Source organism: Ovis aries, chromosome 1 (genome assembly GCF_016772045.2).
Source record: "Ovis aries strain OAR_USU_Benz2616 breed Rambouillet chromosome 1, ARS-UI_Ramb_v3.0, whole genome shotgun sequence".
NCBI lineage: Eukaryota > Metazoa > Chordata > Mammalia > Artiodactyla > Bovidae > Ovis > Ovis aries.
Genome location: NC_056054.1, coordinates 19,560,158 through 19,572,924, shown reverse-complemented (window position 1 = coordinate 19,572,924; position 12,767 = coordinate 19,560,158). Strand labels below are relative to the sequence as shown.

At 39.0% G+C, this 12,767-nt stretch overlaps 1 protein-coding gene across 2 annotated transcripts in view; it reads left to right on the top strand.

Moving 5' to 3' along the window:
- Positions 1-12,767, top strand: part of EIF2B3 (eukaryotic translation initiation factor 2B subunit gamma) — a 117,725-nt gene that overhangs the window by 67,722 nt on the left and 37,236 nt on the right. For both annotated transcript variants that reach the window (XM_004001908.6, XM_012124123.5), the window contains exon 6: positions 4,934-5,023. In XM_004001908.6, coding sequence (XP_004001957.1) covers positions 4,934-5,023 — 90 coding nt within the window. The remainder of the gene's footprint in view (positions 1-4,933; positions 5,024-12,767) is intronic.

Sequence of the window (12,767 nt, the reverse complement as noted above, 5' to 3'; positions counted from 1 at the left end):
TTGAGACTCTCTAGTTAAGATATGTAGCCTTAGTTTCTCAGTGGCATGTATCGATAAATCTATTTTTTTTAAACAATATTTCAAAGCAGTCAGTGTTCTACAAAACAGATGATTCACTCTAATCATATGGCTTGTCAGGGAAATACAAAGGGGTAACTTTTTTAAACTGAAATTGCCAAATGAATTGTGAGGCTCTGATTCAGACAGACTAGCTATAAAAAGAGAAATCTGGATTTGGATTGGATATTAGATGTTATGAAGTTGTTGATAATTTTATTATGTGTAGTGATATAATGATTGTATTTCGTAGTCCTTATCATTTGGAAATATGTACTACACATACTGGAATATTTACAGTAAGATGATTTTGTGTCTGGAACATGCTTTTAAAAACTATATTAGTTTGGTATTAACAAATCACTATAAACTGGGTGGCCTAGAACAACAGAAGTTTATTGTCTTCACAATTCTTGAGGCTAGAAATCCAAAATCAGGATATTTTCAGCATTGGTTCCTCCTGAGGTTTATGAAGGAGACTCTGTTCCACCCTTCTAATCTTCTGGAAACCTCAGGCATTGTTGGCTTGTAGATGGCATTCTCCTCATGTCTTCATATTGTCTTCCCTCTGCATATCTGTCTCTGTGTTCAAGTTTCCCCTTTATTAAGGCACTAGTTTTATTGGATTAGGGCTCCTCTAATGACCTAACCTTAACATGATCATCTACAGATGTCATATTTCCAATTAAGATCATATTCACAGGTATTGTGTATTATCATTTGGGGGGGCACAATTTAACCCATAATAAATACTGCAGCAAAAAGTTTTAAAGACTAGAAAATGTTGATAATTGAAACTATTTGGGCACATAGGAATTTATTATGTTTTTCTCTTATTTTATGTGTTTGAAAATTTCCATAATTAAAATTTAAGAAATGTGTATGTGAAACAGATTAAATTGATGTTTGTATACTCATGTTCATAGCAGCATCATTCACAATAACCAAAAGGTGGAAGCAATTCAACTATCTATAGACAGATGAATCGGTAAAGAAAATGTGGTACACACATACAATGAAATATTATTCAGAGTTCAAAAGGAAGGAAATTTTGACACATGCTTCAACATTAACTGTAAAAACATTATGCTAATGAAATAAGCCAGTCACAAGAACAAATATATGATTCTTCTTATATGAGGTTCCTGGAGAAGGCAGTGGCACCCCACTCTAGTACTCTTGCCTGGAGAATCCCATGGACGGAGGAGCCTGGTGGGCTGCAGTCTATGGGGTCACAAAGAGTCGGACACGACTGAACGGCTTCACTTTCACTTTACACTTTCATGCGTTGGAGAGGGAAATGGCAACCCACTTCAGTGTTCTTGCTTGGAGAATCCTGGGGACAGGGGAGCCTGGTGGGCTGCCACCTATGGGGTCGCACAGAGTCGGACACGACTGAAGCAGCTTAGCAGTAGAGTAGCCAGAATCATAAAGACAAAGTAGAATGGTGGTTGCAAGGGGCTCACAGGAAGAAGGGAATGGGGAGTTAGTGTTTAATGGATATTGGAGATGGATGATGGTGACAGTTGTACTGCAAAGTGAATATGATTAATCCCACAGAACTATATACTTGAAAATGGTTAAAATAGTAAATTGTACAAACCAGCTAAGGACTTTCTTGAAGATCTTTAAAAGCCATCTATCTTTGCAGTTAAACAGTAAATGCTTATCCTTGCATCGTTCCCAGTATTTATTTCATTTATACATTCCTCATTTATTCTAAAATAATATTAATAATTATAGTTACTACCTGTTGGCTTTTCTTTCCTTGCTTTAAAAACTGGTATTCCTGTTTTTAAGATCATAAAAAGATGCTTGGTTTACCTTAAATTTTAAACACTTTAAATTTGAATTCTAAATTATATAACTTACTATTTTAAAAATTAGTCTATAAAAATAATCCTGATGACTTATATTGTCCTAGAAGTATTATAACTATTTCTAAATGTGTTATCATTTCTATTACTGATTTCTTTATTTTGTACAAATCAAAAACATCTTCTTGGCCCAGAGCAATCAACCAGTTACCCAGATTTACTGGTGCCTCTTTGAGGTTTTTTGGTTTTGTTTATTTTGTTTTATTTTAAAATATCAATTCTTATTTCTAATGCCATTTAAAAACAATTAAATGGGGAAAAATAAAATAAGAAAACACCTTTTGGGCAACTTAAATGGCACTAAATCCTGGTCCCAAGATTTGCATTCAGTACAAATTTCATGTGAAAGAAAAAAATGTCTGAATTGCCCATCTCTGTTCCTTTATTATTTCAAATTTGTAGCTAAATCTCTAGTGTTGAGTGTACCAGCTAAATTTTTGGAAATTTTTTTTAATGGAAGAATATTTTCTTGTTTGTTTTACCTACTTTATATGATCAGAGTAAAAAGCTGAAAAAATTTATAAACTGTAAAATGCTATTTGAATATTATTGCCATATGAGGTAGGGATCGGTAAGAATTTAGAAGATGATTACTCAAACTTATAAGTTATTCCTTCCCCAGGTATATGATACAACTTGAGTTCAGCTATAAATATGAGATATATAGTTCATAAGGTAGTTGCAAGGATGGAATAATTTAAGTAGAATATGTTGAATGAGTCAAGGAATTCACAAACCAAGGAACTGAACAAGAGAGTTCAGCTTTCCAAGTTGGTTAGATCAAGGGAGAGAATTATCATAGTGTGAACTTCAAATCAAACCCGGGCACCACAAGGTAAGTAACCATATTTGCAAAATTCTGTTTCCTGAAGAATTTCTTAGAACTCAAGAATTTCAGGAAGTGAGAATTGGGACATAACTTTCTTCTTCATCCTCACTGTATACAGTAATTGGCTTTTGGGGTGTGTGTGTGTTATAGATGTGAGATCTGAAATCCGACTTATCTCTTGCTCTTTTGGAAGCATTTTGTTCCCCCTTCTTCCCGAAAGAGTGGAAGCCCAGGGTGGTGTGTGTGTGTTCTGTTGCTCAGTTGTGTATGATTCTTTGTGACCCCATGGACCCTGTGGACTGTAGCCCACCAGATGCCTGTCCATGGGATTTTCTTGGCAAGAATACTGGAGTGAGTTGCCATGTCCTCCTTCAGGGGATCTTCCCCACCCAGGGATTGAATCTGTGTCCCCTTTGTCTCCTGCATTGCAGGCAGATTCTTTGCCACTATGCCACCTGGGAAATTACTTCTAAGGTATCCAGCTCCTATGAGAATAATTTTCATTCAGACTATAAGCAGTCAAAGGAGAGTAACACAGAGTAGAAGATAACAACCAGGCAGCTACAACTGGAACTGCTATTCTTCCACCCTACTCCCCTCCTCTCCTTCAGCTATCTTTTATTTTATTGAATAAAATGACTTTGAACATGAAACATGGCATTTCTTCAGGCTGAAACCAAAGTTAGTAGACTAAGTAGGAACTAGCGCATGTTCAGTCTGTCAATTGTGTCCAACTCTGTGCGACTCCATGGATTCTAGCCTGCTGGGCTCCTCTGTCCATGGGACTTTCCAGGCAAGACTGCTGGAATGGGTTGCCATTCCTTCTCCAGGGGATCTTCCTGACCCAGGGATCAAACCCACATCTTTTGCATTGGCAGACAGATTCTTTACCACTGAGCCACCAGGGAAGCGAATAAATAGCAACTAGGCAAATGCCTTGCTGCTGCTGCTGCTGCTGCTGCGTCGCTTCAGTCGTGTCTGACTCTGTGCAACCCCATAGACGGCAGCCCACTAGGCTCCTCTGTCCCTGGGATTCTCCAGGCAAGAATACTGGAGTGGGTTGCCATTTCCTTCTCCAATGCGTGAAAGTGAAGTTGCTCAGTCATGTCTGACTCTTAGCGACTCCATGGACTGCAGCCTACCAGGCTCCTCTGTCCATGGGATTTTCCAGCCAAGAGTAGTGGAGTGGGTGCTTAATTTGACCTAATTTATTTGTGTGTTTGTCTGTTGAGCCACTATCAAACATTGATTCTGTGTGAGAGCCAATGCTAAGTACTAAGCCTATAAAAATAAATCTTGGAACTTTCCTGGTAGTCCAGTGGTTAAGAATCCACCTTGCAATGCAGGGGACACAAGTTCGATCCCTAGTCAGAAAACTAAGATCCCACATACCAGGGAGCAGTTAAGCCCGTGCACCACAGCTACTGAGCCTGCATAGTGCAGCCTGCCTGGACACAGTTCAAGAGTTCATGTGTCACAACAAAAGCTCCTGTGTGCTACAGCTAAGACCCAACGCAGCCAAATAAATATTTTAAAAAATAAATCTCTGCCCTCAGTTAACTTTTAGTCTAGTGGGAAAGAGCACAAGTAAGTAGACTGTTACTTTGCTCTATGCTAAGTTATCTGGTAGAAGTGGGCACCAGGTGTTGTAGGAACACAAACTTGGGTCCTCAGGGAAGATTTCCTAAAAAAGTAAACTTGGGGAAACCCCTGATGAATAATTTAGAGTCAGGAGTTAGAGAGTATTCATAAAATTTTACTTCATGTTCTATGAACATGGAGTAATATATATCAAATCCTAAAGGAAAGCATGGCTTAAGTATGGCCTGCAGGAAGTGAGGCAGTTGGAGTAGAAGCAAGAAAATGTTAGTTACAAGAATTGTGGGTAGGAGTTTGTAGTAAAATAGAAGATGACCTGTCAATAATTTGGTGACTTACCAGTTTTGGTTTCATGTCTTCGGAAGCCTAAAGACCTCATAAAGTGTGAAATAGGGCTTCCATACAGAGACAGCCTGTTCTGTGGTAGCATCAGAGCTGATAATCACCTTCTTGGTCTCCCCAGAGTGAGGTGTAGGCAGCATGACTCAGACCCTCAGAAACTTCCTAACGCATACTACCTAATAATAGAATGAAACTCATGTGACCCTCTTCTCTCTCATTCTTTTTGCAGGCACCCAAGAATACGTTTCCACACAGGCCTTGTGGATGCCCACCTCTACTGCTTGAAAAAATACGTTGTGGACTTCCTAATGGAAAATAAGTAAGAAGGAGGGAGATTGAGTCAAACTCACAGGACTTAAGCTACCCTGTGACTTAGTTAACAGTTTTAAACCTTGATAATAACCAGTTATATAAATAACTAGTTTGTATAAATAACATAGTCTATTATAGAAATGAAATTATGTTATCAGGATACTGTTATTTCATCTGTACCAGCTCATATTTTGGGGGCCTGTACTATGATAACCAGCAAATTACTTTTATAAAACTAATATTCACGTATGCAGCATCTTTCTACACAGCTTCAGGCTCTTCCTTCTTTCTGCAAGGGTGAGCTCACCAGCTGTAGTGCTATTTGTCTCCAAGAGAATGTCCTTTCCCTGGGCAATTGTCCCATAGATGGGCCCTCTTAGCAAAGGGTCAGACACTTACCCAAGAGAAGGAAAGAAAGAAAAGTAGATTTTCTTCCAATTTTGTAAAAGAAGTCCACCTCTCTGAGTGAAGTTTTATGAATTTCATGAATTCATGAATCTCATGAATTAAGAAATTTGGTACTTTTCTGTAGTTTTGCTTTGATAATAGAACTGTGGGCCTTAAACACTTGCCAGAGACTGTCTGGCAGATCACAGGATGTGCGTGGGTTTCCAGAGAGAAAACTTCCATTTGTGGCTGATCTCAAGGATTTTTTTCATACATAATTTTATTTATTTATTAATTTTTCTATTTTTTTACTGTGATGGATCTTCTTTGCCGCATGGGCTTTCTATAGTTGCAGAGAATGGGGTCTACTCTCTAGTTGTGATGTACAGGCTTGTCATGGCAGTGGCTTCTCTTGTTGCGGAGCCCAGGCTGTAGCGTGAACAAGCTTCAGTAGTTGTGGTGTACTGGCTGTAGAGCACAGGCTCAATAGCTGTGGCATATGGGTTTAGTTGGTCCACTGCAGGTGAGGTCTTCCCAGATCAGGAGTGGAACCCGTGTCTCCTGCATTGGCAGGTGGATTCTTTACCCACTGAGCCACCATGGAAGCCTAACCTCAAGGATTTTGATAGGCAATGCAACTAGAGTCCTCAGAAGAACAGGTAGGAAAAGATTTAATAACTACCTGGTTAAGAAGAGGAACACCTAGTCTTCCTTGATGGCTTCTGGATAAGTTTCTACCTTGCATAGTACTGGTAACTGGAAAGCAGTCAGGCTGGTATGACATCATTAAGTTCCCTCAGACAAGCTGGGGAAGGGAGTCTGAGAACCTGAGTTTAAGTGCTAAGCATGCTATTGACTGGTGGACTTGGATATATACAAGAATATTGAGGGGAAGGGAAATTGTCCCTCCATGCCCAATATAATATTTTTTTGCAGCATCCTAACCCTTACCACCTATAACTCCTGCTAACCCACTACAGAAACCCCATGTAGAGCCAATGATAAAACAAGTTATTTGGGCTCCTAGAAAGCTTTCCCAGGTATTGTTGTTTCTCTGTTTTCTCTCACCAGGACAGTATTGCCCTGCTCCCTTCTGACTTATTGTTCTGTTTTTTCATTGAATCAGCACATATTTATTAAGCTCCTGTTGTGAGGCAGGCATTGTGCTAAATCAGCTGTGGGATCCATGGTGAATAAGCAGATAGGGGCTCTGCCCTTACAGAATTAAAGTTATCAGGACCCATTTTCTAGTTACCAGTGTCTGGGCTATCCACGTGTTAAAAATGAAGTTAATTCTTTGCCATGAAAGGGTTTACTTTTTAAATCTCAGGTGAAAATGAATCACTGTCAGACAGGTCCTGGCCTTGACATATTGAGAGATGATACAGTAATGGTAGAGACCTTTTTTTTTTTTTTTTTTAATTATTTCCTATGGAAAATTTCACATAGATAAAAAAGCAGAGAAAGTGATACAGTTAACTCCCATGTACCCCTCATACAGCTTCAGTTCAGTTCAGTCATTCAGTCACGTCCACCTGTTTGCGACCCCATGGACTGCAGCACTCTAGGCTTCCCTGTCCATCACCAACTCCCAGAGCTTGCTCAAACTCATGTCCATTGAGTCTGTGATTCCATCCAGCCATCTCGACCTCTGTCATCCCCTTCTCCTCCTGCCTTCAATCTTTCCCAGCATCAGGGTCTCTTCCATTGAGTCAGTTCTTAACATCAGGTGGCCAAAGTACTGGAGTTTCAGCTTCAGCATCAGTCCTTCCAATGAATATTCAGGACTGATTTCCTTTAGGATTGACTGGTTTGATCACCTTGCAGTCCAAGGGACTCTGGAGAGTATTCTTCAGCGCTCAGCTTTCTTTACAATCCAACTCTCACATCCATACATGACTACTGGAAAAACCATAGCTTTGACTAGACAGACCTTTGTCGGCAAAATAACGTGTCTGCTTTTAAATATGCTGTCTAGGTTTGTCACAGCTTTTCTTCCAAGGAGCAAGAGTCTTTTAATTTCATGGCTGCAGTCACCATCTGCAGTGATTTTGGAGCCCCCAAAAATAAAGTCTGTCACTGTTTCCACTGTTTCCCCGTCTATTTTTTATGAAGCTGGGTTTTGAAAAGGCATAGGAACCAGCAATCAAATTGCCAACATCCTTTGAATCATAGAAAAAGCAAGAGAGTTCCAGAAAATCATCTACCTCTGCTTTATTGACTATGCCAAAGCCTTTGACTGTGTGCCATGAAATGATGGGACCAGATGCCATGATCTTAGTTTTTTGAGTGTTGGGTTTTGAGACAACTTTTTCACTCTCCTCTTTCACTTTCATCAAGAGGATCTTTAGTTCTTCTTTGCTTTCTCCCATGAGGGTAGTGTCATCTACGTATCTGAGGTTATTGATATTTCTCCTGGCAAGCTTGATTCCAGCCTGTGCTTCATCCATCCTGGCATTTTGCATGTAAGTACACATGATGTACTCTGCATATAAGTTAAATAAGCAGGGTAACAATATACAGCCTTCTTACTCCTTTCCCAATTTGGAACCAGTCTGTTGTTCCATGTCTGGTTCTAACTGTTGCTTTTTAATCTGCATAAAGATTTCTGAGGAGGCAGGTCAGGTGGTTTGGCATTCCCATCTCTTTAAGAATTTTCCACAGTTTGTTGTGATCCACAGAGTCAAAGGCTTTGGCATAGTCAATAAAGCAGAAGTAGATGTTTTTCTGGAATGCTCTTGCTTCTTCTATGATCCAACAGATGTTGACAGTTTGATCTCTGGTTCCTCTGCCTTTTCAAAATCCAACTTGAACATTTGGAAGTTCACAGTTCACATACTGTTGAAGCCTGGCTTGGAGAATTTTGAGCAAGCCCTCATATAACATCAATAGTCACCAATTCATGGCTAACCTTAGTTTATATTTGCTACCACCAATCTTGCCACTGTCACACCAGATTATTTTAAAGCAAATCATTATAACTTCATCTGTTATTATTTCAATTGTAATTATGTATAAATATTTCAGTATCCTTAAACAATACCTCAGTACTACTCTTGCACTTAAAAAAAATAATAATCTAACAGCATTACCTTAATACTACCAAATGGGATTTTAGCTTTTGGTATCTGAATATGCGGTCGTTTTGCAACAAAGCCAACCTTGTCCTGGCTGCTGCAGCTCCTTTGTAGCTCACTTGACCCCCACTGGTTAGCAGGTCCCCCACCTGGCAAGTGTACTGTGATGGTATGTACCTGAAGGACCAGCTTCAATTTGGTGATTCTATGGCTCCTGGCCAGAAGCTCCACCAAAAGGGACTTTCCCAGAGCTTGCTGTAACAGAAGAGGATATGGAGCCTCAGCTCAAACCACCTCCCCATCTCAAGGTCTTAAAGACCGTTATATCTTTCTTCTCCCCATCTACTGCATTACCTCTCAGACTTGGTGAGATTAAAGGAGGCATTTATAGTAATCTGGTTATGAAAATGACTCCTTTAGAGATAGATGGGGAAAAAGAAACCTAGGAGATACACTTCAAAAAAGGACTGTTTTAGCAATCCTTTCTCTCACTTATGAAAATTACCATTCGGCCCTGTAAATTTTAATTGTCTATTAATACATATTAATGTCTCCCACACAGATTCCTTGAGATTAGACTCCTACCTGCATTGATAAGGCATTTAATATATGCTTGATGAATGGAAGAAAAGGAGATGCTGTGACAGTTTAGACAGCAGAAGTAATTAGATACATCAGTAGTTGAAGAAGATGAATATTTCTGCAGTTGAGTAGAAAAGCTATAGGGAAGGCTGTGGAAAGGAGAAAACCTGTGCAGTCTTTGACAAGAGAAGCTTAAACTGAGCTGTGTGACCCTGGACAGGTGTCTGCCTTTCTGTACCTCACTTTCCTCAGCTGTAAATTGAAACAGATGGTACCTGACACATAATGGTGATTGTGAAAAATACTTGTGAAGAGCTTAGAGTAGTACTTGGTACACAGTAAAGACTTTTCATTGATCACCTATGTTGCTGGATGCTAAAGATGAAACAATATAGTTTCTGCCTTCAGGTTGGTCACAGTTTAGAGAGAGGCAGGCAGGTTAAATTATTACAGTAAATGTGCTAAGTGGTACGAGAGTATAGTTGAGTAGTATAATAGTGAGCTAGACGCACAAGAGAATTTGGGAGGGATGATGGAAGTGCTTTATATCTTGATTTGGAGTAGTGATTGCAGTAGTATATATTTGACAAAATGTATTGAATTTTGTGTTTTAAATAAAAGTGAAGTCTTAGTTGCTCAGTCATTTCCGACTCTTTGCAACTTCATGGACTGTAGCCCACCAGGCTTCTCTGTCCTTGGAATTCTCCAGGCAAGACTATTAGAGTGGGTAGCCATTCCCTTCTCCAGGGGATCTTCCTGACCCAGGGATCGAACCCGGGTCTCCTGCATTGCCGGCAGATTCTTTACCATCTGAGGCACCAGGAAACTCTTAAATAGGTACATTTTATTGTATGTAATTTACAAAATATATATATATTTTTTTAAGTTTAAAAAATGAATTGGACTTATAATTTTTAAAAAATTCAAAACAATAGACATTTAATAAATACCTAAATATATTCCAATTGCTATGTTGGGGGATAAGGATACCAAGATGAATAGTTTTACAGACCATTGTCTCGGTAACCTGGAGAAAATTATATTATGAAACAAGAGAGAAAAAAATGAGTCAGAGATCCCCAGTCTTAATAAATATGAAAAGGGCACTTCAGGCAGCAGGAGTGTCATGACAGCTATGCTTTAGAAAGATTCTCCATCAGCAATGGGAGGGAGAGACTGAACAGTTATTGGGCTGAGCTTAATAAGGTAATGTCGTTCAATATTGATTTTTAGCTAACAGTCTGTCTTTTCCCAGCTGGCTTAATATAGCGTTCTCCTTGCTAGGCTTCTGCCTCCAGCCTATCCTCTTTTAATTCATCCTTCACAAAACTACCAGGGACTTTTCTAAATTGCAAATCTGACTGGATCATATCTAGTTGACAAGCATCGCCACGTCCAGCATTTACCAGTTGAAGTAATGCATGGGCCCAGGAAGTAGTGCCTGGGGTAATAAAGATGTGGCAGGAGTTGCCTTAGGGATGCCGCTGTTTGACTTGGATGCCGATGTCGTGCTGAATGTCTGCTAGTCTGCATGTGCATTAAGGTTAATATGTGATCTTGAGTTATTTCTAACTCAAGCTTTCTAAGTATCAAATAAATCTTAGAAGCCATTAAAAAAAAAAAGGATTGATATGTTTGACTAATACCAGTTTTTAAAGTTCTGTGTTGTGGGGGAAAAAAAAAATCCAGTAAACATAGTATAAAAATAAAGGGGGGCTTTCCGAGGGGCTCAGTGGTAAAGAATCTGCCTGCAATAGGTGATGTGAATTTGATTCCTGGATTGGAAAGATCCCCTGGAGAAGAAGAAGGAAATGGCAACCCAGTCCAATATTCTTGCCTGGAAAATCCCATGGACAGAGGAGCTTGGTAGTCTACAGTCCATGGGGTCACAAAAGAGTTGGACACACACGACTTAGCAACTAAACAACAACACAAAAAGAAACAACAAATATCAAGCTATCCCAAACACTAGTTTCCATACATTACAAAGAGCACTTAAAATCAATAAGGAAAAGACAAATGACTCAGTAGAAAAATGGATAAAAGCTGTAAGTAGTGGGTTCATGGAAAAAGCTTGTATACATCAAAAGATGCCTACTCTCATCAATAAAAATGCATGTTAAGCAGTTTTAAAATACTATCCTTATTGTATGACAGAGATTTTTAAATTTTGTGATGAAGCTAGCAAGGCTGTGGGGAAATTCTCTTATGCTTTTCTACATAAACTTTTTGTAGGGTAGTTGATGATACCTATCTGAACTTACAACTATATACTCCCTGCCTAAGCAGTTCCTCTTCAAAGACTCTATCCCACAGAAATATTTACTTAAAAATATGGAAATATTCATTGTAAAATGTTCTTTGCAGCATTGTTCATAACAGGGAAAAGTTGTAACAGTTTAAACAGGGTAATTAATTATATTATTGTGCAACTTTAAAAAGAATGAAGTATGACTGTGTGGTGATGTGGAAAGATTTCCAAGATACTTTTACTTAAAAAAAAGCAAATTGCAGTATTGGTATATATTTTCAGTGTAATGTAATTCAATTCTTTGCTCTAAAGAAATAAAAAGATAGACATAAATATGTTTTAGAAGGTCTTTTTATCCATTTCTGAATGTAGTTTGACAGATGGATATTCCAAAGATTATCTGAAATTTTTAATTCAAAAATGTGTTGGATTTTATGGCCAGAGCAGAGCTTAGACTGAGTATTATCATTGTGATGTCTCTTGAGGCTGAGTGGTAAGCTAAAAGTTTCTTCTCTTTTACAAAGTTATCTGATCTAAGCTTAAGGAAGCTGGCCATTTTGGAACTTTTTGTGTGGCTTAGCAACAGTTGCTCTAAAAGGAGACTAGCCATGTAAAGCACTCAAGCAGTATGTTGGCTGTCTGAGCTGAAGCCTTGGAAGACGGAAGGTTTATACCAGATTTAGTCCTGGTTTCCTTTAACACAGAAACCCGGGGAAAGAATTATCTTTCTTTTCCTTTTCCTGACCTGTTAGACCTGCGAGCCATTTTAAGAGATGTAGAAGAGATTAATCTTTGAAAAAGGAAGAATTAAAACTGAATACTTCCTTTTGTTCAGAAGAACCCAAAATTATAATCAGCCTCTTCTAGTGTTAAAACCCAGTCTGTCGGTACAGGACATACAACCTTAGGGTTTGGCCTTCAGAGCACCATCCGTGTACCAGGCACTGTTCTGGGTACTTTTCATACTTCAGTTCATTCACTCCTTAAAACAGTTCTCTCATTTGGTATTAATTTCATATTATAGAAGAGGAAAATGAAGCTTCAAATAATTTGCTCAATGTCATACAGTCAGGGCCCTAATAAAATCAGCCACTGTTGATGAATTGATTGCTAGCAACGTCCACCTCATATCTCAGATGTCTCTCTGTTACAGACACACACACATGTGCATGTATACCTGGAAGGATAAGAGAGCAGTCACAGCTTCCTGGTCTTAGCTAAATAGAGATGCAGGGGAGTAAGGATGGGCTCTACAAACTGAAGTCAGGAATTGGGAATAGGCAGCTGTGCTACATGGTCAGAATCAGGGTGATAGTTAAAGCCACATGGAAGATAATGTGATAGACTGCCTAGAAAAGCCATGAGTCACATACACATAGGAAAGCAGAGAAGAGATAAACAGATGAGGGACCATGTAGAGCCATGGGAGATAGGCAGGAACCTTGATTTCTTAC